The 26,705-nt window shown below is 42.7% G+C and overlaps 2 protein-coding genes across 4 annotated transcripts in view; both read left to right on the top strand.

The window, feature by feature from the left end:
• The window catches only part of LOC139654511 (rho GTPase-activating protein 29-like), a 41,158-nt gene extending 25,641 nt beyond the window's left edge, over nt 1–15,517 (top strand). For both annotated transcript variants that reach the window (XM_071531601.1, XM_071531602.1), the window contains 12 exons: nt 386–523; nt 1,290–1,480; nt 3,229–3,380; nt 4,754–4,882; nt 7,060–7,158; nt 8,310–8,473; nt 10,033–10,221; nt 10,410–10,547; nt 10,856–11,091; nt 11,577–11,898; nt 13,067–13,175; nt 13,447–15,517. In XM_071531601.1, the coding sequence (XP_071387702.1) occupies nt 386–523; nt 1,290–1,480; nt 3,229–3,380; nt 4,754–4,882; nt 7,060–7,158; nt 8,310–8,473; nt 10,033–10,221; nt 10,410–10,547; nt 10,856–11,091; nt 11,577–11,898; nt 13,067–13,175; nt 13,447–14,441 (2,862 nt within the window). In that variant the 3' untranslated portion in view covers nt 14,442–15,517. The remainder of the gene's footprint in view (nt 1–385; nt 524–1,289; nt 1,481–3,228; nt 3,381–4,753; nt 4,883–7,059; nt 7,159–8,309; nt 8,474–10,032; nt 10,222–10,409; nt 10,548–10,855; nt 11,092–11,576; nt 11,899–13,066; nt 13,176–13,446) is intronic.
• Nucleotides 15,518–16,951: 1,434 nt separating this feature from the next.
• LOC139654515 (retinal-specific phospholipid-transporting ATPase ABCA4-like) overlaps nt 16,952–26,705 on the top strand; it is a 50,381-nt gene continuing 40,627 nt past the window's right edge. For both annotated transcript variants that reach the window (XM_071531607.1, XM_071531608.1), the window contains exons 1-6: nt 16,952–17,017; nt 17,704–17,797; nt 17,965–18,106; nt 18,424–18,563; nt 20,264–20,391; nt 23,417–23,614. In XM_071531607.1, the coding sequence (XP_071387708.1) occupies nt 16,952–17,017; nt 17,704–17,797; nt 17,965–18,106; nt 18,424–18,563; nt 20,264–20,391; nt 23,417–23,614 (768 nt within the window). The remainder of the gene's footprint in view (nt 17,018–17,703; nt 17,798–17,964; nt 18,107–18,423; nt 18,564–20,263; nt 20,392–23,416; nt 23,615–26,705) is intronic.

Below are 26,705 nucleotides of genomic sequence, written 5' to 3'. Positions count from 1 at the left end.
ATAGGCCCATAGCTATTGATTTTCTACTGAGTGGAATAGCTGATTGTTAATGTTAAAATGACTCTTATCGGCTCATACTCTTCCAAACAAAAAGAGCGATGGGAAACATAAACCGCTACCTTTTAAGGAAAGTTATCCTTCCTTTTCTTCTTCTTCTGTGTCCCTGAGGTTGATAACTCACCCCCAAGGTTAGTAGCCCATCCCATCGCTCAGCCCTCCGCTCATCTGTAATTGTTGACTTTACTCGGAGGAGACAGGATTTACAGCTTGTCCAGCGCTTAACAACTTAAAGCTCTTCACCCCCGGCGTCGAATCGGTCCGATGGCTTTGACGGGTCTGCGGTAATTGTGATCGGGGGGGGGGTGGTCTCGGTTGTGTCCGGCAGGCCGAGGAGGCCCGGGAGCACTGCAAAGCCTGCCAGATCGACGTCGGCGAGAAGAGGGTGGACCTGGCCAACACCAAGAGCGAGATCCTCACCCAGCTGCGGGAGATGGTCTTCCAGTGCGACCTCACCCTCAAGGCCGTAAGTTCAGAGCTTCAGCCAACATGTCCATCAGAGGTCGTGTTAGTGTGTCCTTGAGCAAAACACTGAACTAGAGCTGCAACGATTAATCGATTAGTTGTCAACTATTAAATTAATCGCCAACTATTTTGATAATCGGTTTGAGTAATTTTTTTAAGAAAATTAAGTCAAAATTCTCTGCTTCCAGCTTCTTCAATGTGAATATTTTCTGGTTTCTTTCCTCCTCTATGACAGTAAACTTAATATCTTTGGGTTGTGGACAAAACAAGACATTTGAGGACGTCATCTTGGGCTTTGGGAAACACTGATCCACATTTTTCACCATTTTCTGACATTTTATAGACCAAACAACTAAAGAAAATAATCGACAATGAAAATAATCGTTAGTTGCAGCCCTACACTGAACCTCCTCCTGCTCACTCACTAGATTTTGCTCCGGATAAGAAAAATGGCTAAATGCCGCAAAATATCATGTACATGCCTCAATTTTTCAATTCAATAAGCTCAGTAAACTTAATTTATCCCCTTAGGGCAATTCTTATGGCAGACATACAAACTAGGGTTAGACCAGTATATCAGTTTGCAAATATAACAGGATATTTGCTTTTTATTAGATATCAGACACTGCCAATATGATGGAGATTCCCCTCCTGACCACAGAAAATAGCATCTGAAACAGTATGTAGACCATCATGGGACACTAAAACTCTCCACTGAAACAATCATAAAAACATATACATGCACACTGATCGGCTTTTTTTTTCAGGTGACGGTGAACTGGTTCCAGCTGCAGCAGGCCCAGGTCGTGTCCCTGCCCGTCAACCACCAGAGCCTGTGCGAGAACGCCAAGCTGTACGAGCCGGGCCAGCGCTACATCGACTTCGTCCGGAGTCTGCCCGCCGACCGGCCCCGCGTGGAGTCCCACTCCTTCGACTCGGCCGTCACGCAGAACGCGGGGTGAGGCTCCGACTTAACCCCCGCCGCTTTGCGTCTCTGGGAAAAAAAAACATCCAAGAGGGGGGGGGGGAAACGAAAGGAAAAATCACCTTTTGGATTCAGTCTGATCCGATGCCTAAATTTCAGCTAGTTCAGCTCCCTCGGTTGTCAGTGTTTGCGTTTTTACTTTGTGAGATTTTATCAAGGAAATGACTGTTGTTTGTTGTCAGACGGCTACAGCAGGGATTCTGAAAGTGGGGTCCGGGGACCATCAGGGGTCCTTGGGCTCCAGTGGGTCTCCAGCGAAATGAGGCATAGTTTTAATTTCAGTATTATTTAATTCACTAGAATCTATCCCAATTAGAGAATTATAAGAATGACTATTGTAATTGCAGGATTCACACTCACATATATCCCCATGTACAGTGTAGACAGTTTTACAATTCAATACTAAGTAGACCATGAACTGAATAAGCCACTTGAGAAGTAGGTTACCTTTTGAGGTTGTTTAGCATTATGAACAAGAGTTTGGAATCTAACCACCAGGGGCAGAACATGAGGACTGTCACAAACAATAAGGGCAGATTTTAAATCAATTCAAATTAAATTAATTGTTTAAATCTTAAAAGGATATTCATATTAATATATTAAGACAATATTGTTCATCTGGACAAAATTTAGATGTTTTCCCATTGACAAAAGGTGTTTTAAGTTGAAAAATCTGTGATCAACATTAGTACACTTCATCCTGTTAGCCTGTAGAATCTTCATAAAGTTTGGACACTTGTTAAGCGAGAATGGGCCTGGTCGCCTACTGGGTGCAGTGTTGGTAAAGTTGAGTTAAAGCTAACGTGTTGAGTTAGGGTAAACGAGCGGTTGTGAGTAAAATGAAAGGGAGCGATTGCAGAGAGACGGGCACTGTAGACCACAGTGGAGAGAGGGGGGAGTGATTGAGTGAGGGAGCTTGCTTTGGAGAGCGTAAAACAATTGAGCGCCGGCCCGCAGGCCTTCCTGCGGAAACGGCTGGTCATGGGAGAGTGGAGCTGCAGCCGTGGGCTTCACCACTGATTTCACTACACCTTCTTCCAAGTTTGCCTTTCAATGTATGGGCACATTGTTTCTGATTACCCTGAAAAAAAAAGCTGGTTATTCTGCAGTCCTGCCGTTTTAAACCTGGGTTTTTCTTTCTACTATTACATTTGGTATTGGTGAGTGACCCAATTACTGTGAAAATAGATTTCCCTCTGAGTAATCTTTGTTCACACGTGTTCATGGTCACACACACACACACACACACACCAGGCAGATGGAAATAAGAGACAGCTTTGTTCTCCAGTCCCCCCCTCACTCCCCCCGACTCCCCCAACCCTGATCTCTCTCTCTGATCAAAAAGAATGAAGCATGGGAGAGGGGAAACGAAACCTAAACAATATACACCACACACACTCACACACCACTGGGCTTCAAAAGGTTATATATAGACTGCTGACCTACATATATTGTGCGATGGGATGCTCAGGTTAGCGTCCCCACTCTGGCTGTTTAGTGAATCAGCCATTCTCAAGCCTGTTAGAGTCAATTAATCACCATTTAGTCCAATCAGCTGCACTCTCTGATGTTAAGCTGAGGCTGATCTTATGATCTGATGATTATTTGGGGTTCCTGTCATTATTGATGGGATTAGTCAAATGAACAAATGCACCAGGAAGTTTGATAAAGTTTTTGGGACACTGAATACTTTGTCATACTGTTTTCCCCCCTCCCCCCAGGATGCCTTTCACCAAGCGCTCGCTCAGCGGCAACCTGTCGCAGGCGTCCGTGACCTCCGACCTCCTCAGCGCGGACGAGGTGGACAGTCCCGTCCACGCTCGACCCGCCAAGATCGCGGAGAGGCGCTCCAACAGCAGCACCGACATCCAAGGTAAGGCGGTACAGCATTTAGGATTCCGATGGGAAAAGCCTATAGGATTAATGACAGATCCTGACTGGCTTCTACGGTATTTTGGAACCAATCCTCTATTTTCCTGTGGGATTAAAAGGGGTTTTTAAATATGGGTCATTGTGTATTATTAGATTTCCTGGTAAAGCAAACCTTTTACTTTAAAGCCATATCTTAACATCTAGGGATAGACACCACACAAAGTGGGAAAGGCACAGCAGCTATCAAGGAGATCAACCCATACTCCAACATCAGACAGCAGCTTATTTCCTGTTGTAGACTGTGATTATCCCCTTTTGTTTGTTTGACTTATGCATGCAAGCTGGTATCCACCCAGATGTTTTCAGGGGATCTTTGGCTAATTGGTGCATCAGTGGTTGATGGCTTGATAACCTTTGGGTCCATCCAGGTGAATAGATGGCAGTAGTAGCCCAATAGGCAAACAATACTAAAGGTTGATAGGTGCCAAGTGGCCATTCCGCTCTGCAGGTTGATTGGACGTTAAGGTGGTGTGTGTGTGTGTGTGTTGTTTCAGAGATATGAGATGATAGGAAATTTGTAGAGGGCCTTTATAGCCTTTAGCCAGATAATAGGATCAGTAATGATAGACATACTTGCATGTATACACACTTAGACAAGCTCAAATAGGTTTGTTATGTTAGTTTAAAGGGGCATTATGTAATTTATGACTTTTATCAGCTATTATTGCTTTGTCAGCAAACAACATTGACAGGTCTCTGCCAAAGCTTATGGTAGCCTGTAATGGACAGAAATATAAAAGCCACATTTTCACAACAGACATGAGTAAGCTAGCTGATTAGAGCAGAGATCCAACAGAAACGTCTAGTGAAGAGGCAATATATCATGATGCAAAATACTGTGAAATACTGCTCTATCATTCACTTTTTTAGGCTTGAGATTAAAATGTGTTGTGACACCAGTAGCTCCCTCCGTCCCGCCTCAAAATGTGAGGGGAGGCGGGGTTTGTTTCCAAAACAGAGTACGGGCTGGAAAGGGAGTATTGGAAGCCAGAAATCACAGCAGCTAGTGAAGTAATTGTTCAGTCATTGGTATTGAGCAACAACCCTATCAACCCCCACAGATATATTATGGTCATTTTGTGCTACAGTACAGAAAAAAATCTTACTTATTGCAACTTTAATTTAGTTTAGTTTATTGGACAATTTGTAAAATCTCCACTGTGGTACTTTGACAGGTAACCAACCTGTGTTCGGTTTTCTCTTTTCCAAAAACTAGAGAAATTAAATTGGGTGGTGCAATTCTCAACTAGCCACTTAGGCGTTGTGACCACAAAATGTATTTCATGCCCTTCCGTGTTGTAATTTCTTACCCAGCACTTAGGATCCAGGGCCCGTTTCGTCCCTGGGCCTCGGCCAGCCAAGGCGGGGGGATGTGCAGCGATTCAGAAAGTGCCGGAGGAAGCAGCGAGTCCCGGTCCATGGACTCGCCCACTGCCAGCCCAGGTAAGGCCCCGCCAGGCACCCAGCTTCATACCAGCAGTTCATTTCCGAAATTGACTTAACCTCAAGCTCATCATTCAGTTTCTCTAAAAAAGATCCAGTTCCCTCCAAAAGCATTATCATTTTGTTACCTACTGCATTTTGCATTTTGCTCGACCTGCTCTTTCTTAACCTTTCTCATACCCCCTAAATTTGGAATTTGAGCTTATTTCCCTTATATCCCTTCAAAGGAATACATCAGGTTTTTTGGTAGATTGTCCCCTTGGTCCCCTTGCCTGTTAATTGATAGACATCAAAATCATTCCCGTGTCCCCAGTAGATTGATTAGGATACACAATTTTGAGTGATAGTAGGCTTAGCCACATAACATTTAAGATGACTTAGTATTCAGCTTTAAAACTGCTACAAGTTGTCATTACCTCACTTTAAGTTAACACTAGTGTCCTACTGTCACTCAACATAGTGTAGCTAAAGTGTTAGCATGGAGCACTGGAGCCAATGATCTACCAGGGACACATGGATGATTTTGATGTCTTTGTTCTCATCACACATAATTCCTGGAAAGCTTCATGTTTGCCACCCATCCATCAGAGCCAAAACACCTGGTATCCTCCACTCACCTCAACACATAGCTCTAAAAATCAGGTCTGTCCGCCTTATGTCATTGATAAAGCAGACACACATTGCAGATGATAGACAGGAGGGGCGTTCCTCGGCGCTGACTGTCTAAACTGGCCCCGGGGCCCACGAACTTGATGTTCACCCAACAGCGTCGGCATGTTACCTGAGAATGAAGGGTTGTAGCAACAGAGTTTATTGACAGTAGTGACTCTGTCGAGTGTTATGTAACTGAGTCATGAACGCACACAAACACATATTTTCAGATGGTAGCATGGGACTGGGTTGGGTTGAGTATTTGGCTCGTTGCTGTGCTGCAGTACACAAGTGTCACAGTTTGATGGTCTTATACAGATCTAGTTGCACGTCCTAAAGCAAGACGAGGCAAGCCACCTCCGAACGTACCGGGAAAAACTTTATTGAACTGTCAGAAGTGTCAGTCTGTGTGGCTTAAGCCTTCTTGATTAGTGCCCCACTCTTCCTTTTAGCTTTCACAGCTGACAATTCACATTACGTCTCCCCTTTCAGTAATTACAATGTAATTTGACAGTTAAAATGGACGCATTGTTCACTTGACGTTGAATATTTACTGGTCCGGTTGAAACATTGAGATAAACCATTGTTTGATAGAGAGTGAGCCAGTGCCCCATCTCCTTCTTTCACTATTATTACTTTCTGTTAGGGATGGGACGATATGCTTATCTCATGATACGACTCAATACACAATATGGGGTTCACGATTCAATACAACCACGATACAATGTAATAAATAAAAGTTCAATGACAACAAAGTCTGACACTGCAGAATTATGTTTACTTCTGAGACACAAATCTTTCTAGCAATGCCATTGTCCTGCTAGAATGTAAACAACAATTTTAAAATGTCATTACGAAGTGCAAAAAATATAATTTCAATGGAGAGCTTGTGAAATTGTGATGGTCAAGCATCTCATTTGTGATTACTACAGCAGAATAAAATGGAGCTAATATTGTGAAATTTTTCTGCCCCACGATACGTATTGTCACATTTTTGCATTGAGATACATTGAATTTCTATATATCGTCCCATCCCTAGTGACTGTCTTTGCAGAGTGGGGTGGGAGGTTGTCACTGCACTACTGAGAATGTTTAAATGTGCCAAAATGACAGGAATTAATTTAAATAATTCCATTTCCAGTTGTACTGAAGTACCTGTAAAGCTCCTGGGAGTGTAATCAGCATAGAGTTTATCCCCAATGAGCCTCTTTATAGGGCTCATCAGGGAAATCAACAAGGTTACTGAAAAGGGGGCTGGTGGAAATCATTGATCAGTCAATGGAGGTGTGAATCACCCACAATCCCCCTCTGGGGTTTTCAACTCTCAACAGCCGAGGCAGACCACGCCTTTTTTCAATCGGCGTATTTAAATTTAGAAATTGGTCTCGGCCCAGAGCTCAGTTCCCATCATTCCCACCACTGTAATGTAAAGCTGCAGGAGATTTAACAGAAAAGCACTGACCAGAGTTCACTTTCTGTGAGTGCGGAGATGAGGACTAACTGGTGTGTCCTGTCCTCCTGTTCAGGAGACTTCAAGAGGAGATTACCCAGAACCCCCTCCACGGGCACCATGTCGTCTGCAGACGACCTGGACGAGAGAGAGCCTCCCTCGCCCTCCGATAATGGTGAGTCACACTGAGCGCACACACACACACAAATACACACCTCACTCTTGTTTGTACTTTTTGCATCTATCTCGATAGTTTTCTAATTTCCCACTCATTCAACTGCATATATTTCAAGTTTTAGTATTTACATTTACTCATTGTTTAATATCATACATTTTCATTCATTTTTTCGGTGTCTCAGTGTGTTCACTACATTTTTCATTCTTCGCATCCATGCATTTCCACTTAAAATGTTGGAATTGTCAGTTGCATGTTGCGTGATACACCTCCATTTGGTATATTCGTAATTATATTCTATTTTCTTTGCTGTATCCTATTACTATTTTACTGCTGCAACGACTCAGTGATCATTGTTGTTTTTTTTTGTCAAAATGTATTAAAATGTGGGCTTCAGGCCTTCTGAACCGGTGGCCAAACTTAATTCTTATGTTTTGATTTGAGACCAAAAGTTACTCATTCACTGAATGTGCTGTGGCAACAAAGGATTAGCTGACCAGCAAGACTGATACTGGGTTCTGGTGTTAATCATCTGGGCTGATACTGACTAGGGGTAGACTGGTTTATCAGGCCGATATTGGCCAGTCAGTGTCGTCCACCTCTGATGTGATGGAGGTTCCTCCTTTTCTTATACAGCAGCTTCAGGGGTTTCAGTCTGTAAAACCTGCAGTGAACCTGCCTCACCCTGCCTCAAGGAGCTGCTAACCCACCTGGAACAAATTCATTAGTAAGGGTTCCGCCAAAAAACTTTGGCGGAAAAAACAAAGCGCCACATTGGCTTCACAGACTTGCTGGCAGAACTAGTTGAATTGGTCCACACCAGCTCCCACTGTGACTGCAGTTGGTCAAAATATCACATGATTGGTTGTTGGTTACCTTGTGGAAAAGCTCCTTGTGGAAAATTTCCTTTTTTGGTTCATTGCCTTTGTTTCCATCTCAATGCTAACATCTCATGGTCAACTCTTCAAAATTTGAGGCTCTTCTTGCTGAGCTTGTTAGACGATATCTGCATCTTTATGAATGATCAATACAAAAATATTGGTATTGGTTTTGGCCTTCAAAAACTCAAATTGGTCTAAACCTAATACTCGCCAAACTCACTTCTTTTTGCTCCCCCCCCCCCCCCCCCCCCCCGTTTTCTCTCACTCCAGGTTTAAGTGAGATGGTGATAGAGACAGCCAGCTCTCCAGGTCCCTTCAGAAACACCCAGATGTCCAAGGCGTCCCAGACCCACAAGCTTCGGAAGCTCCGGGCGCCCTCCAAGTGTCGCGAGTGCGACGGCCTGGTGGTGTTTCATGGAGCCGAGTGCGAGGAGGTACGATTTTTTTTTCACTAATAACTACTGAAAAAAACCCTTCAAACCACAATCCCCTCTTTTAACCTTCTCAGATAGTATTGTAATGGTAAATACAGTGTGTCCACAGCATTCAGAGTATTACATATTCAAGATGAACAGGGCCCAAGTTCCACAATGGCTTCTTTATCACTCACGGTCAGCAAAAATCAAACAAAAACAAAAGAGAAAGACCCCCTCTCCCCATCTAAAAAAAAGTTGAATAAATGGAAAAGTTGAAACTGGCTGTAAGCCCTCCTCAGGGACCAAATCCACCAATTGGTCTCAGTCAGGGGAACGGGCAATGGAAACTAAAGACCTTTTGTTCGTCTTCTGAGGAGTCGCTCCAATCCCCTCCGTCGCCCCGGCGCTCTCTCCCCTCCTGCTTATTTTAGATCCAGTTTCATTCCATATTTTATTAGATACACTCAACAAGACAATGGCAAAACAGTTACTTTATGGAAAGGTTGGCTTGCGGCGTTTCAGCGAGGTTATGTAACGCTGACAGACACGTCGACAGGCATGCGACCGACTTAAAAGAATGCAACTCTCCTGTGCATTGGAATGAGTCCAAGGAATGCGTTTCAATGATCGCTTTCTGGACTTGACACCTTCGTGAACTGTCCTTGTTGTCCTCGTTGGCTTTGATGAAAAGGGTAATTCACACAAAAAAATAAAATAATTGTACTTGCGGAATTTCGCACACAAACTGTGTGTTAAAGAGATGGGTTGATGGTTTAAATGGCTTTAAAGTCTTGAAAAGTCTTAAATAATCTGAATTTAAGGCTTTAAAAAGTATTAAACTGACTTAAATGCAGTTATTTTTCATCATGTAATGACAGGATTAATTTAAGTCTCTTTGATGCAAATATGAAACTGGATTGTATTGACAGATTGCATGTGTATTTATTAAATACAAAACATGTCACCTTTGAAACACAGAATTAAATTCAGCTAGGCAAAATGAAGAAAATGAAAGAAACAAGCATAATGTCTGAGGGACACTGATGGAAAAACATTGGTTTTATGAATCAACATCAAACTACAGAATTTGGGTATAATATCTAATGAACTAAAAACTGTAGCTGAAATAAATCTTGGTTATTCTTGGTCAATTATAGTTAAGATGTATAAGGGGTGAAATGTTAAGATTTGATATCTTAACATACTACTACTGTAATAATACTACTGTAAGTAACAACTGTAAGTCAATCCATATATGCAAGAGCCCATACTGTTTCCCATACTTCCCACCCATACAGTCTACATAATGTGTTGAAACTGTCAGCAGTATATGTTTATATGACCCCACAATTATTATTTTGGTTTGGATTGTTTTGATTGCTTATGCGTTATGTTTTTGTGCTTACATACTATGTATTTTCCTTGTTGTATCCTGTTACTTCTGCTGCTACAACAATTTCCCAACAGGGACCAGTAAAGCTTCATCTTATCTTACCTAATATCGCGGTTTCGGCTGCTTGTTGAAACGTTGAACTCTCGCCTTTTCATGACAAATTCATATCACCGTGTCTCTGCAGTGTTCGCTGGCCTGCCATAAGAAGTGTCTGGAGACACTGGCCATCCAGTGCGGCCATAAGAAGCTCCAAGGGAGGCTTCATCTCTTCGGCATCGACTTCACCCAGGCGGCTAAGAACAGTTCGGACGGCATCCCCTTCATCATAAAGAAGTGTACATCGGAGATTGAGAACAGAGCGCTCAACATTAAGGTATTTTAAACTGTGTTCCGAGTGTTGCATATGCTTCTGTAACCCCCATTCGCTCTATTCTTGTTCTGTTTTTCCTTGGCGTATCCCGTTACTGTTTTGCAGCCGCAGTGACATTCAAGGGGCTCGTTCAAGTTTCGTCTTGTCTTATCGTTCCCATGTTAACTGCTCATTGTCTCTGTGCTGCGAAGGGGATCTACCGCGTGAACGGTGCCAAGTCTCGGGTGGAGAAGCTGTGCCAGGCGTTTGAGAACGGCAAGGACCTGGTGGAGCTCTCCGACCTTTACCCCCACGACATTAGCAACGTGCTCAAACTCTACCTGAGACAGGTGGGCTTTGCTGGCACAGTAGAGATCCTACTTCATGCACCTTTTACAAAAACAGCCAACAAGGCAATGAGATAGTTAAAGTGCGCTCTGCAAGGCAAAAGCCAGCACAATAACATTTGTCTTTGTTTATTTTTGGTACATACCCCCCACCTCTCCTCCCCCCTAACTGCTTATCTCTTCCTTTCTAATCCCATCCCACTTGTCTATTTGTCTTCATATTTTGCTTATCCCGGTTTATTATTAACTTCCTTGTCTGATGTATTTATTTATTTATTTTTTCATTTTTTCCCCTTGCTTTTCTTTGGCAGCTTCCCGAGCCGCTCATCCTGTTCCGCTACTACAACGACTTCATCGGCCTGGCCAAGGAAAGCCAGAGCATCATCGTGGAGGAGGTGGAGGCGTCGCGGCTCACTCCCACCCCGCTGACCCCGGCCCAGGTCGGCGTGGAGCTCAACCGGGTCCTCTTCAAGATCAAGGACCTGCTGAGGCAGCTGCCGCTGGCTCACTACAAGACCCTGCAGTTCCTCATAGAGCATCTGCACCGGTAAGGAGGGTTTTTAAGTCTTGTGTTTCAAGTAGGGATATGAATCTCCTTCTCAGAGAGTCAATATCAATCTCAGTACATAGATAGCCATTCAATACAGGAAAACTATCTTTGATCAGTTATTTTTATTTGATCAGTTATGATGCAATTCGATTTGATTCAGTGCCATGAAGAGCATTCAACATTATCCAAATAACTGCTATTTCTGACCAGTTGCACATAATACTGTGACAATAACCTTTGTTTGAAATTTCTCTGGAGCTTGATGACATAAATGAACGTTTGACCTCTTGCTGGAAACATGAAAATGTTCCAAGTAGTATCCAAATAGAACCAATGTGGAAGTGACAGTGTTTCGGTAAACGTAACAGAAGCTGGGTGAAAATGTCTTATCTTTCTTGCTTAGTGGCCTTCACAGGGCCCTGCTGACTGATTTGAATTGAGGTTTAATAGCCACTCCTTCCTCTCACCCTCCTTCCCTTCAGAGTGACAGAGCAGTCGGAGGAGAATAAGATGACGGCCAGCAACCTAGGCATCATCTTCGGCCCGACGCTGATCAAGCCAAGGCAGACGGACGCCGAGGTTTCCCTCTCGTCCCTGGTGGATTACCCCTACCAGGCCCTCATCGTGGAGCTGCTGATCAGACACTACCAGATGATCTTCGACACCCCCCTCAGCCCTCTGGCCGGCACCTCGCCCACCGGGGTCGACGGCCACCCCCACCCCCACCCCGACGCCCGACTCACGCACCAGGAGAAGGAGCAGCAGCTGAGCAGGCACTCCAAGTCCCTGGGAGACATCAAGGAGGTGAGGCGAGAGGTGTGACAGAAAACGGGATATTTGCTCTGAGCACAGTGCTACAGTAATGTGATCAAAGTCTAGGTTCATTACGTGAGGTTCATAATGTCAGACTAATGGGTGACAGTCCATGCTGAAAATGAGATTTTGTTATTTTAAAGGTCCCATATTGTGGAAAATAGAATTCCCCTTGCCTCTGTGATTATAAAGGAGTTGGATGGTCTATCTAAACATGGTGAAAGTATCAAAACGGTCGCCAACTAAATCCACACAATCCATATTAGAAAAGCGAGCCTCTAAACGAGCCGTTTGGACTTCCGTAACTTTGTGGCGTCACAAAGGTTCGCTCATTATCATTTTTGTAAGAAATAATAGACTAAACAAAGTGTTTTTTTCAAAGCGGTTGAGCGGTCGTCATTGTTTATTACCGGAGAGTTTTCCCTACTTGTAGCTGTTGGGCTGCGTTGTCTCATGTTTCACTCTTGAAACGGTTAGCCAATCAGAACAGAGGGGTCGTTAATATTAATGAGCCTTAAAGACACAGCGACAGAAACAGCCTGTTCTTGGTAAGGCTCAGAGAGATGCTGGAAAATGGATTGAGAGTGTTTTTTGGTACATGACACCACACAAACAGCTTTGAATGAACCTCAAGACATAAAATAAAACACTGGAAAGTGGAGAATATGGGACCTTTAAAGGTGTTACATGTAGCATATTTAAACATCAATATATCATTGCCAAATTAATTGTGATACCTAATTACTGTAAACAAATGAGACCATGGTCTGTTTCACACTAGTGGTATTGTTAGTGCTAGTATCTCAAAATTAAGACCACATTTCCCATAAACCCTGTTGCTTCCTGTTGCAACAAGGATCTTTGTTTCTTCAAAGTTTCTCTTTGTCTTTACTGAAGAGGATAAGTGTGTAGAAATTATTTTTCCATCAGCCTTTCAATCCCTCCACCATCTGAGAACAGCACCCTCTTCCTTTTTTGTACCATAAAGCAATCTCCCTTTGTGCCATAAATCAATCCAGCAGATTTTCCCCATATCAATTTCTCATTTAACACCAAATGGGACATTGATAACACCAATAAAGGACTATTTTCTAATTTCTCTCTTTCTCTCTGTTTCTTTCACTTTGTTTTCTGTCCTTATCTATGTTCTGTCTCACAGCAGAGCTCTAAGGTGTATAAGAGGCATTCCTCCATAATTCCTTCTTCCCACTTACTGGCTGAGGTCCAGGAGACCATGCCAAGCCTTGATGGGAGGGACTTTGAACCTGGTTAGTATTGTTACAGAGCTAGACACCCAATATATAGCACCACATTTATACACCCATCTTAATCATAGTCCAGAAGTATTTTATGGAAGCTTTCTGTTCATCCAGTGCCATTATACTTTCACATTACTCCGGTGCTGGATATTGTCTAAGAACGGATTGCTCCCATGAATGCTACAGCACCCAAAAATAAAATTAAGCCAAATATAATTTCAGATGATCTTACTTGACGTGTTGATGTTTAACTCCTCGTTTCATCTCTCTGTGTTTTAAGCGGACGACGTGGATTCGGAGGCCTTCAACGGGGTTCTGTCAGCGAGCGTCCCTGAGGTGCAGAGGTCGGGCGAGCGGGGCCTCAGCCGCTCCCACCACATCACCGTCACCCGGGTGCAGCTCCGGCACCCCCGCGGCAAATTCTCCTCGCGGCCGACCAGCATGCCCGCCGAGCGGCTACTCAACCGCGGCCACGTAGACGAGAACAACGCCCGGAACAGCAACGACCGAGACGACGGGAAAGGGGGCGGCTGCGACCGGTCCATCGAAGAGGTGGGCGAGGCCGAGAAAACGAAGTCGCGGGCGGGCGCGCATTACCGGAGTACGTTCATCGACACCCAGACGTTACGAAGGACTTGGGACAAACAGTACAAGCATTACGACGCCGCGTCTAGGACTGTCAAGATCGTGGCCAGTTCGTCGGTAGAAAGTACAGCAGCGGATGCCAGTAATTTATCGGCTTCCGTGCCGATGTCCGCGTCTGCCTATTCCTTCGGATGTACCGGGAGCACCACTAGCACCATCTACCCCAATAGACCTTACACCATCGCAGTGCGACCCAGCAGGACTTTGAGAAGGGAGGACAATGTAAGCGAGTACGGCCCCATCGCGACGGCCTTCAGGGCACCCAGGACTCTGCAGCCTCCCCCGGGAACCTTCTACAAGCCCCCGTCCGGGAGCAAAGCCAAAGCGCTGGAGAACTGCGTGTTAGCTCACAGCGCCGAGGAGGAAGAAGAGGACGAGGAGGAGGAGGAGGATGACGACGAGGAAGAGGAGGAGGAGGAGGAGGAGCTGGGGCTCGAGATCGAGGTGTCCGTGGACGAGCCTCTTGAGGAGGACATTGAGGCCGAGCAGGCGGCCATGTCGCTCTCCATGCCCGAGTCCCCCAGCTCCAGCCCAGAGGAGCTCGGCCAGAACCAGACCAAACCGGTCTACCAGAGACTCAGGCCCAGACGCCTCCAGGAGGTGGAGCATCGAGAGGCTCATTTTGTGTGATCCTCTGACACCCATAGGCAACCACTGAGAGTCAAGGGCTAAGGGACTAAGGGCTCGAATGTGAATAATATGTGCCATATTGTATTACAGAAACAATAACAAATGGACTCTGCAAAGAAAATGACCTGTGGAAGTGTTCTATATTAATATATTCCCTGTTTTCTCGCTCGATGTCCCATGATTTTGGGCACGGGGTGGAGAAGTGACGTACCATTGGTCCTCAAAAGACAAACAGGATGCACTTATAATGCTGTATATTTTTAAGTTGCTTCACCTCATTATCAAACCAAGATTTCATTTACCAATCACTTGCTCAATGCTCACTGGCACCAGGTCAGAATATTTATAATTCTTTTTTTTTAAGCTGTGCAATGACATTTTATTTGAATATTTTGTATAAAGTTCTTACATGCTCACAATGTATGTATGTTTATATACCAAAAAACTATGATTTCAGCTGTTAAAACTGTATGTAGCCACTACATTGAAAAAGAGTTTGGTGCACTTACTGGCTTAATACTCTTCCACAAATCTTTTCTGAATTGTATGTTTCTGCCTACTGTAAGTCAGAATATTGTTAACTGTTACATTTAGGTTATATTTAATCATTTCGGTAATAACTTGTGTATCATGCAATATAATCACTTTTGTTACATGCTATACTCGGTATCTTGATTGACATTTGGTAATGTTACAAAGCACCAGTTGCAGAGGGTATACATCCACTTGTTTTTATACTGTTGAACTTAATGGTGTCAACTTTAACTGATCTGAAAAGCTTGTAGAAATGCCATTGGATGCTATCATGGCAACACCTTGCTTGTTTTAATGAGGATATAACCTATAAATGTCTTGATAGCCAAAGCAGTTTTTTTTTCTTTTTACAACAGAATTAGTTTTATTAATAACCTTAATCTTACATGTTCATCATAAGTGATAGTAAGTGCATCCTTTATTTAAATGGTATCTGTTTTTTCATGGTAATCTGCAAGGTTGACAGAATGTGTAATTGTATTAAGTTCAGTGTACAAAACAGGTACATGAAAACAAACCTTTTTGTAACTTATTAAAATATATCTGACAACTTTCAACCATGATAAGTTTTGTTTTTCCTGCATATTTCCAAATTTGCAACACCTTTATCCAACAAGATAGATTTTCCATATAGATATTAATAATTATTCAATACTGACTCTATTATCTCATGTTTATTTGACCAATACCAAGCAGCATGGTAGCTTTAGCATGTATAGGGATATTAGATCTTGTCAAGTTATAATTAAAAATATGTATATAATTACTCTTTAAAACTGGTGGGATTATATAATTTAACCCTGCTGGTTAGGTCATGTAGGTCTCTACAAATGGATGAGAGGAGTTACCAGTCTCCCAGCACTGAGAAAGAAGATTAAATCAATCTGCTTAACTATTCACAAGGTCTGGGAAACGAGCTGTGTTAGCAACCCCAAGGTTCGCTCGGTACAATATTTGGTGTTATGCTATACTCATTAGGTGTCAGTCCACGGTGCAAGTGTTCTTCTGAGGTAAGTGATATGTTATACTAAACTGTGGTTATGTTTATTCATACATAATGTAAGCAATTGGTGATGTGGTTGTGACTGTATTGCATAATGGCTGTAGCTGGCCGGGATTCAAGCAGATTTTGTTATATTAGAAAATACACCAGATGTACACAGTACTGTGCTGTTTTGTAGTGAAAAATTAACCATAGATGGTACAGAGTGCCTATTTGTAGGCAGTAGAAAGTTGAGTCTTTGTGTGTAATCGTCACACTGTCTTGAGCTCATTAGCCCCATTATAGTGCTATTACTAGCCTTCACCTGGAGCACTCAATGGATGAACACCTTTACTATGTAGACTAGAGTTAAGCAGTGTAGTGTAAATTTAACTTTAAAAATACAAATTATCCTACAAATTGATGGCTATTTGTGTAAAAATAGATGCTTATTACTTATTAGACTACTTTTCTAGATACTTTGTTATAAAATATATTCTTCATTGAACAGAGCAAAACAGGACTTTACTATTCTATTTTTATAACTGCACATCAGTCCATAGTGTAACACTGTATTGAGAGTATTCTGTAAATATCAAATTCCTCAAGGATATTGCAGAACATTCAGATTTGAAGCATATCATGAGGACATGTTAAAGTATGATTAATCTTAGCGTATCACAGCAGTTCTGCCATTGAGCGAGCAAATGAAAAGGCAGTAAATAACCTCAGGCATCCATTGTTGTATGGTGTGATTTGCAGTTATAAGCAATGCACACTTCTGTTGTGTTGTAACACTCTCTGATGACTATATAGGGACAACTGCATCTGAATCTGCACACTTTACAGTAAACAAAACATGCTAAAATGAACACTGGCATTGTGAGATACAGGTAATAAAGTGGTTTTATTTAGCTCATAAGTCAGCTCTGGGCTGTGTGAATACAGGTTTGTGGGCTGGTGGAGACCCCTGCGGGGGTGAACAGGAGGAGTCATGGGGGCGGGCAGCCAGGTTCGGCTCCTGCTATGGAAGAACTGGACCGTCCGCAAGAGGCAGAAGGTAAAATCCATCCGTCCATCCACTACATACAACACTTCTCCTGGCGACATTCAGGTGTTATTGTTTGCTGATGATACTGGCTCATCTACTACACTTTAAAGGATTTTATACTGTGCATCATGGGGACCTGGTTATTAAATTGTCTTTTGTGCAGTCCTTATTACAATGTCAAACTTAACTTTTGCTAACAATGTTCACAACTGAAATATTAGCAAGATTGCAGCCAGACTAGTTGTAAATGGTAATTTTGATGGAAGTCATAAAGCAATTTCCATGAAAATACAGAGATCAGGAGCATCTGTCATAGCATTTGGAAATTTTACTGTTAACTTGGTCCCCTGTTACATATGTGTAACAATGTGGAGCACAACGCTATAGCTATTGGTTCTTAGATCATTGGGAAAGCTCAACCACTCATTGCCAGACCACACATTGTGCCGATTCCTCCCCTGTGAAGCTTCACCAGAGAAAACACACAGCTGTCCAAAACAGGACATGCCAATCACCTCCTATTTCATTTAGAATCCAAGTTAACAAGAAACTCTGTTAAGACTTAACTAGGCATTATGTGTCTTGGCTGGAAGTCATTTTTTGCATCTTTGCAAACACACCAAATGCAGCCAAGTACTTATATTACGGGTTATGCCATTATGCGTTATAGGGTGTATGTTGTGTGTTTCATCCAGGTGCGGTTCTTCATGGAGATCATGTGGCCTGTGATGCTGTTCATGGGACTTGTGTGGTTGAGAAGAGCCAATCCACTCTACCGCCAACATGAATGTAAGCAAAGAACTCTTCATAAGTCTCAACAATATATTAGCAACAGTTCAAATGACAGAGATAGAACAAGAAAACATCATCCGTGGTCCATGGCACCGTGTTTGTAATTGTTGCTGAATAAATGGGAGCAAAAGCACTAAAAGCTAATGGTATCTCCTCCGACTCAGGCCACTTCCCCAACAAAGCCATGCCATCTACAGGGATCCTGCCGTGGATCCAGGGAATCTTCTGCAATGCCAACAACCCTTGTTTCCAGTACCCCACCCGCGGTGAATCCCCTGGCCTGGTGTCCAACTACAACAACTCCATGTGAGCATCACCCTGGGCTGGTAGAGGAAGGTCATTTTAGGCCAGAGGTTTTTGGATTCACATGAAACGCTGGATCTGAGATGAAAGGCCTGTGTTATGTAATTAAGGCAGAGAGAATACGTTTAAATGATATCAGGATTTCTGTCTATTCAAGATGTGGGCCTGAGGTTTTACTTGCAAGTGTGCATGCATTCATATGTGGATATATTGCTGTGAATCTGTACTTGCTTTTGTTCTCTCTTCAAATGTATATCCAGAGAAGCAAGTCCAACAGTGTGTACCGCAGTGTGTGATCTGTTCTTGCCCTCGTTCCTCAGATTGGCTCGGTTTTACTTGGACGCCCAGGAGCTTCTGTTCAGTGACCCGGAGTTCCTTCAGCTCGGCCGCCTTTGGAGGGAACTGACCGGCATGAGTCACTTCATGGACACCCTACGCACCCATCCTGAACAGATCTCAGGTCAGTTCCGCAGTCCTCCGTGAACACAAAGACGTCACAGTCATGGTCTGCAGAGGTAAATCCAAGGTCAGGCAGGTTATTCTGGTTCGTTGTTCCATCGAAGAGGATGTGAATGGAGGAATTATGTTTCAAAATATTCACACTCAATTCCCCAATAACATTTGAACATTCAATTGGAACTACTGATATGGTAGGTCTGTAATATTTATCTGGTTTAAGCCTTGATTAACTATGATTAGATTCAGCATTGCAAGTTGTTCCTCCTCCTCAAAGAGCATACCAAGAGTTTAGCTTGTTACTTGCTCTTACTCTCAACTCATTTTCTTTTCTTCAAATGATTGATGCAGTATTTTATGAAGATATCATGAAACCGAAGTCCTTGCTGGGACATACTTGAGAGATATTGGATGATGAATGTCAGGTAATGAATTTTTACACTAAACATCTTGTAACCATCATCAGGTCAAAAAGTCAACCTTTTACCCTTATCAACCTCATATCTCACTTTTTTTCCCGCATCAGTCTATCTGTATATCTGCACAGTGTGACAGGATTACATCACACGGTCTTAAGAAAGGCCCGCACATAGTTGGAACGTAAGCTGCTTGCTTTCTCCACCAGTTTGCTGTTTATTTGGTGAGAAAGCACGCCCCCCCCCCGCCATGAGAGAATATAGAAACGCTGGTCCCATCTCAGGGGACGCCGTGCTAGCATTCCTGCGTTACCGTCAACATATACATCCAGAGCTAATGTTAATATAGAGATCTAGAAACAGGCATCCTTGCTGGGAAAACAAATCTGTGATGGAAGCGGAGCGAGGCCGACTGCATTCCAGCCTGTGAATGATTACGTCTGGCCTGTCTCTAACCTGCCACTCCTATGGAGAAATACTGTAGATGGAGTAACATAGATATGGATCCACATTCCACGAGGTTTCCCATGAGCCCCAGGAAAGAAAACTGAATCATATTGAGAACCGAGTTATGTAAATGACGAAACCCGAACAGCGTGACCTGATCATGATCACCAGCTCGTTTGAAATAGAAAATGGAGATTACTTGAGCAACCAAGCAATGCCGGAGTAAGGCCGAGCAAGCGGCTTATCGGTTTCACCAGTGTTTGTGTGTGTGTCCATGCATACACCCATGTGTATGTGTATGGATGTGCAATTGTGTCTTGGTGTCCCATGCTGAGCCAAAGAGAGCCTGCTGAAGGCCTACTGTCTAATAGCCAGTGTATTATGTTGCATTAATTAGCATGTCAAATGTACTTGCACGTGCATGTGCTATTTGGTCAGACATAACAACAAACACGGAGGTGATAAAGTATCTGATTTATGTCTGACTCTACAGACCTGTTACCAGTAGCAAGCAGGTACTGTCAACAGACATGCTCACTGCTTGGTACAGTGCAACTCTTGACTAGATGTTTGGGGGAGTTGGGGTAGAAAAAAACATCTGCAAATTTAACTTGCAGTGGTCATAGATCGCTTATCTCCACTGCATTTTTAAATTCAGGCTGCTAGAATCAATGTGTTACAGACTACAGACTGTGCCAGTGTAGAGCTCAGAGGATTTTAATGCACTGCTTCTCAGTTTGGTCACTGTGGTGATGCTCCGTTGTGCTAATCAGAGCAGTCACACACGCACACACACATACAGTCATGCATTCACGTTAACTGCCTCTCTCTCTCTGTGCAGGTCGAGGCGTGAAGGTGGAGGACATCCTGAAAGACGACGAGATTCTGACTTCATTCCTGCTGAGGGACGTTCCTCTGACCGAATCTGTGGTCTATCAGCTAGTCAATGCCCGCATCAGGCCTGAGCAGGTACACTCACACACACACGCACACACACACACACACACTCGCACACACCAGGGTGGAATAGTTAAAGGTGTTACACGCAGACAAACAAGACCATCTTTGAGAAGACTGGCAGCATCTATCGGCCTCTACTCTGCATTTTACACTGTGAGCCACCAGGTCAGATTTGGCGGGAAATCTGCTGGATTGCTTTACGGCACAAAACAGGAAGAGAGCGCTGTTCTTCTATAGTAAACGGAGCTAAAGCTTTCAGAGTTTTTGGCAATGGCAGATGGAAGGAGGGAAAGGTCAATGGCAAAATTACTTTCAACATGTTTATCCTCGTCAGTAAAGTCAGTTGTTACTTTGTTACAGTAAGCAACCGAGTTTATGGGAAATGTCGTCTTTAGAAGAAACTGAGAAACTTTCTTTGAGAAACACTAACACTAACAACTTACATTGATGCTTCAAAATGCTACACGTAGCACCTTTAGTCCAAATTCCGACACAAAATCCTGTCGATTGCTTCAGCCTGAGTCTTGCTCTTTGGTCTCCAAAATGGAAATGTCCCATGAGACAAAGAGAAATTGCAAAGCTACATTTACTGACGTCATGCTGTAGATGCGAACAGAACTTCCTCTGTTAGGGACATGAAAGTATTCAACAAGTAACAACTTGCTCCCTCCTTAGTGTTTCTGGGAACAGCTCCTCTGTTTTGTGTTTTGGTGTCTGGAGTCCTTGACATGTGGTTTGGTATGATGGATATCTGATTCAATGGCATTAGTAATTCTGGCTGAAAGACAGCTGGCAGAAATCTCCCTCCGGCAATCTACACACAAACACACACACACACACACACACATATACGTACACACATACACATCCATGCATGCCCCTGCATCCAGACATATAGCATTAGATGCAATAAGATGACACTTAATGATCCCTTTTGGGAAATTGGGTTGTAGCAGCAGCAACGAGTAATGAGATACAGCAATTGCAACTGACAAGTGTAACACTAGAACATGATAGGTAGAAATGTGTGAATGAAAAGTATGAGAACATGTATAGATACAGCATTATTAGTGTGTGTGAAAGAGCAGCAGTAATACCGAGAAAAAGAAAGAATGAATGCAAAATGCGAAAAGATACCAAAAATATGAAATATATGCAGCATAAAACAAGTGGGAAAAGTACAACAATATCTATACATGCAACATCAATAACAATGCAAAGGATATGAGAATATATGCACACGTTCATGGGGAACACACACACACACACACACACACACACACACCCACACACGCCCCCAACCTCCACTTTTGGGCACTTTGCATTCCTCGTGTCGGAGGTGTTTTCTTTCCCGTATGAAGCTCTTGTGTCGATTCCCGTTCGGTGCTGGACCCTTTGATTCTGGCGGCCATTTTTATTCGGGGGGAACGGAAGGGAAAAAAGCCGACCTGTGAGCCGCCGGACAAAGGACACCCCAGTGCCATGACATCAGTATCCCAATAGCCCTCATCACAGCTTTCATATGGTAAACAGGAGCCGCAGAATAGCGAGCTGGCTTTAATACAGGCATGCTAGCTCTCTCGCTGCTAGCTGATTCATCCCGGTGCTGTTTGTGCTGGCTGGATAAATCCCTGGTTACTAATCAGCTGTATGTGTGGCATCCTATTTAAAACATAGACATAGAAGTAATTAATAACCTGTCGAAAGGGAATTAAATGATCCCTCTAAATGAGTCAGAACCATAATAAAACCTGTTAATGTAATAAATCATTAAATAATAGTAGCATCTCCAGGCTGATTTTGTAATATTTAATGTAAATGACACCTTTGATAATGTAGTAATAGACAGATTTATTAAATAATGTAGGTTTTATTCAGTTTTTCACTGATTTAGAGGGAGATTTTATGACATTTTGACAAGTTATTGCATGATCTGACAGTTATTACATGCGTGTGTTCACACCAGCAGCAGGTAATTCCAGGGGACTGCAAATTTCCATGACACTTTCATGCAAGTCTCACACACACACATGCACACACACACACACACACGCACACACACACGCACACATTCAAATTGGATCCAAGGCCTCCTGCAAGGGGTCAGGCCTTCCTGTATTGTCCTGCTCTGTTGTGTATGTGTGTGTGTTGTTTGTGTGTGTGTGTGTGTGTGTGTAGGAGGGGGGGCTGGTGGTTGCTGACTCACCCACTCCAATGTGTCTTTGTTCTTTGCCTCACTCGTGCATGTGTGTTTGCCTGTGTGTGTGTGTGTGTGTGTGTGTGTGTGACAGTAATAGAGACGTGTGTGTGTAAGATAGGCTATTGTAACTTGGTTGTAGTTGCCATTGTAAATGCAGTAGAGGTTTGTGTGTGTGTTTTGGACACTTGTTGAGTGTGTGAGCCTTGTGTCTAGTCCCACATCTAGACTTCAGATATGACAGGTGCTCAAAATCTATACACTATACATATGGTATCTATCTTATACACTGTATCCATTACAGTAAATGAAGCCAAACACTGATATTTTGGCTCAAGACTCTTTCACTTGAGATATGCACAGTTCATGAAAGCTTTTCCTTTTTCTGTTCTAAACAGCCGGTGTCTGGTAGCTCTTTCCTGGGAAAAATCCACTGCCGCACAGGAAGTGATGCGTTTTACGTTCCAGGTTGTTTGGGATAAACAGAAGAAGAAGAACTGGGCAGTTAGCATGAGCAGCGATAGCCACCATGGCTGAACAGACAAAGAAAAGAGCAACTCAAACTGCATCAACAGAAAGTCCAAGCTCCGCCCACACTGTTTGATTGACAGGTGATCTCTGGGACAGTGCAGGAACACCATAGCAATGAGCGCTGAGTACCAAAAAAAAAATAGGATCTTGCATATTACCACTTTCATTTGACAGTATTTGCCACTTTATAGGATGACCACTCAAAGAACTACAGCTATTATTTCCTGTATGGAAAAACTGCAAACATAGACAACAGCAGAGTTCCTTACCCTAACCTTCAGCCTCTCCACGCTAACGTTCTTCCAGTTCTCCTACGGGGTCCCAGACTTGCACCTGAAGGACATCGCCTGCAGCCTGGACCTGCTGGAGCGCTTCCTCATCTTCCCCAGCCGCCGGGGGCTCTACGCCGTCCGCAACGCCATGTGTGTCCTCAGCCAACCGCGGCTGCAGATCATCGAGAACCGATTCTACGCCAACGTCGACTTTTTCAAGCTCTTCCGACTGGTCAGTGTTGGTTTGTCCCAGGGTTTTCGAAGGATAATGCTGGTATTTTTGGATTCAAGCTGCTGATAGCCGATATATAATTGACCATTTTCAGGACCAAGACATTCCCAAAAATGCACGTATTCAGTGTTTACCCAAGTATTTTATTCTTCTCTGAAAAAGCATTTCGACCAAGTATTGGATATCCTATTGGTATGGTTTGCTAGGATTTGAAGTTAGTGGGCATAACAGACAAATACAGCTACTTTATATATTATCAGTGTAAATGCTTCAAGATAATTTAATAATTTACTATACTGTATGTAAAGGTCTTTGTTAATGAATAACTTTAGCTAGTATTACTTTTACTTTCAAGGCCAGCGGCCATTTTGAAAAAGGGTGTCTCATTTGGAATGCAACTGTTCAAATGTTATGCTAGAGGAATACACACTTCTCAATCGGACTTAAAGGATAACGCTGGTGTTTTTTAATGCATTGTCAACAAATCCTATGAAAATAACAAAATCAACAATGCGTTTGCTCTACTCCCGTTACTTTCTGACTTCCTACGTTCCCTTTTTAGCCTTCAACCCGGAAGTTGTTGGTTCCAATTGTAAGCTAGACACCTTTAAATACAGCTCACAAAGACATAGTTTACATTTGAAAAATCACTAACTGTTACCATGAAAAGTCAGGCTATTGTAGTTATTGCCAAATCAAATTAAAATGGGAACAAATTCTTCATTACGCCAGGGACTATTTTCTGTGCTACAGAACTACTTTCCTGACATCGCAAACGTGTTTACAGCTGGCTTATTAAGTTGTTTAAGGAAAAAGTCGGCTGGCCCGGTGCATCGCGATGATGAAATATGCTGCCAGAGCAGCAGCATGGCTCTTTGATGTGTTTTTAATCGTTTTTTTTAATACAATGGTGTTCAATGGCTGCTGGGACATGGCTTCATTGGGCATCGGCTACATGGACGAGACAAAACAAAATCATTGCTGATTTTGTTATTTTCATAGGATTTGTTGTGCATTAAAAAACACCAGCCTTATCCAAGGGTGTTCTATATTAACTTTAAACCAGAATTGAGGCCAAAATGGAGCCCTGAATCCCCGAACAGCATATTGAACTGTGGCACAATCCAGAAGATTAGAGTTTTAGTTCTACAAACATTTTTCAAAAGCGGATACTCTGGAGGCAGAAATAATCTTATTGTTTGAGTTAAACCTCAGAGAAACCCCAAAGAACCACAGTTCTCACTTGAATGTAATGTCATGCAATATATATATACTGTATATATATCTATATACAGTATATATATGTAGCCTGCATTGCAATGGATTTTTTCATTCATTCATGATCCAGTCATGATCTTGGAAGGTCAGCAGCTAGCTAACTAGCTTACCTAGTTTGGTTTGAACTTGGAAGGTCAGCTAGGCTAACTAGCTTACTTAGTTAATTTAGTATGGCTAGACTGCATTTTTTTCAGTTAGTAGCAGAGCGCTAGGCTTCATAGCTTACTCCTCTCTCACCTCTTGCCTTTTTCACTGGGCTTCAGTCTAAAACTAACCCTTACTTAGCCAGAGAAACAGGTTTCTTTGGCTCCACCAGTTGAGGTGTAACTCAACCCCTGAGATTATATCTGCCCCCAGAGCAGCTGTATAGGCTAACTGAAACTCCATCTACTATAATCCAGATTACATACTGACCACAGGAAGCTTACTATAGCTCCTAGAGCTGTTAGAGCCCACTCTACATTTACATATTGCTCACGTCCATGACAGAGCGCCATTTTAAGATATCCATTTTTCTCTGTCAGTGTAAAGCTTATAGAGCCATCAATATGATTCAAATATGCATAAATTGGCAGATTTATCCGGTTAGTTGGTGAATAGAAAAGGCCAGTGCAGGGCTGTGGCTGGACGAGTCCCATTTGGGATGGTGCCATGTTGTTTATTTACTTATTTTCAAAGATCTGCATGGGTCAAAGCTATAGTAAAGGCTGTGCCAACTACTGGCTGAATGGCTACTATTGAGCGTGAGCTGGCGTAAAGCAACATGGGATTTTATGGCTTTCAAAAATAGTTAGCAAGCAATCTAATTAAAGTGAACCGGTTCCAATTCTACACTGTGCGTCCTGTTAATGTATTCATCCAACTGCCAAGTTAAATAAGAAGAGATTTGTTCCAAATGATGTAACCAACCTTTATATTACTGGATCTTATCAGCCTTGTTTATTATACATTGAATGTACTAAATATTAGGGAGACTTACTCTTTTCATGAAGTACACTGGTGGAAGCCATTATCCCTTATTGATTTCCCTTATTAAATCTAGGCTATATCAATCACAAAGGAGGAGAGGTAGATAAAGAGAAGTAGAGGAGTTAGAGAAGGATCTTGAAGCTTTGAAGATGTCCCTCATATTTTGTACATTCACTGTATGAGCTCGTGGTTGCATGGTTGCTCACGTCTGACTCCAGATCAGAAGGTTGTGTTCAGTTCACATCTGGGTCAAAACTTTACAAGCTCACACAGACACACAGTATGTTCAAGGTCAGGAGTCATGATGGATAAACAGCTGTTTGGCCTAAAGATACAACTTACATTCATAAGGGCTCTGATTCACAATGAGAGGAGACAGACTGAATGGAAAAAAAAAATTACATCTATGTTTTTTTTTGGGAATATAAACTTATTCCACTGCATACTGCCACTCTGGATAAATGCCAAAAATGTACAAATAAAATAGTATATTTTAGATTAGATATTAGATACTTATGAAAAGCAGGTTATAATGTTTGACAGAGAAAAAAGCTATTTTTTGGGTTAGATGATATGATATTTTAGACACCAGTATTATATTTCTCATCTTCAAATAAAGATTTTAATAATGGCTGCAGACGATTCTAAAAATCCAGTTCAAGCTCTGATTTATTGTTTCAGTAATTTCATAATGTTTGGAAACAAACCAATCCAAAAGTGCCTGAAAGTAATCAGTAATTACATTACTGAGTTGGAGTAATCCATTGCAAGATCTTATTGAATTCTGAGCAGGGACTCATTTATCTGTAGAGGCCTAAATTTTTAGTGTATATGCTTCACGACC

The sequence above is a fragment of the Centroberyx affinis genome, unplaced genomic scaffold (assembly GCF_046629955.1).
Source record: "Centroberyx affinis isolate AG114_WGS23_722 - 3 ecotype Tasmania unplaced genomic scaffold, CSIRO-AGI_Caff_v1 ptg002102l_1, whole genome shotgun sequence".
In the NCBI taxonomy this organism is placed as follows: Eukaryota; Metazoa; Chordata; class Actinopteri; order Beryciformes; family Berycidae; genus Centroberyx; species Centroberyx affinis.
This window is presented reverse-complemented; position numbering and strand designations above follow the sequence as displayed.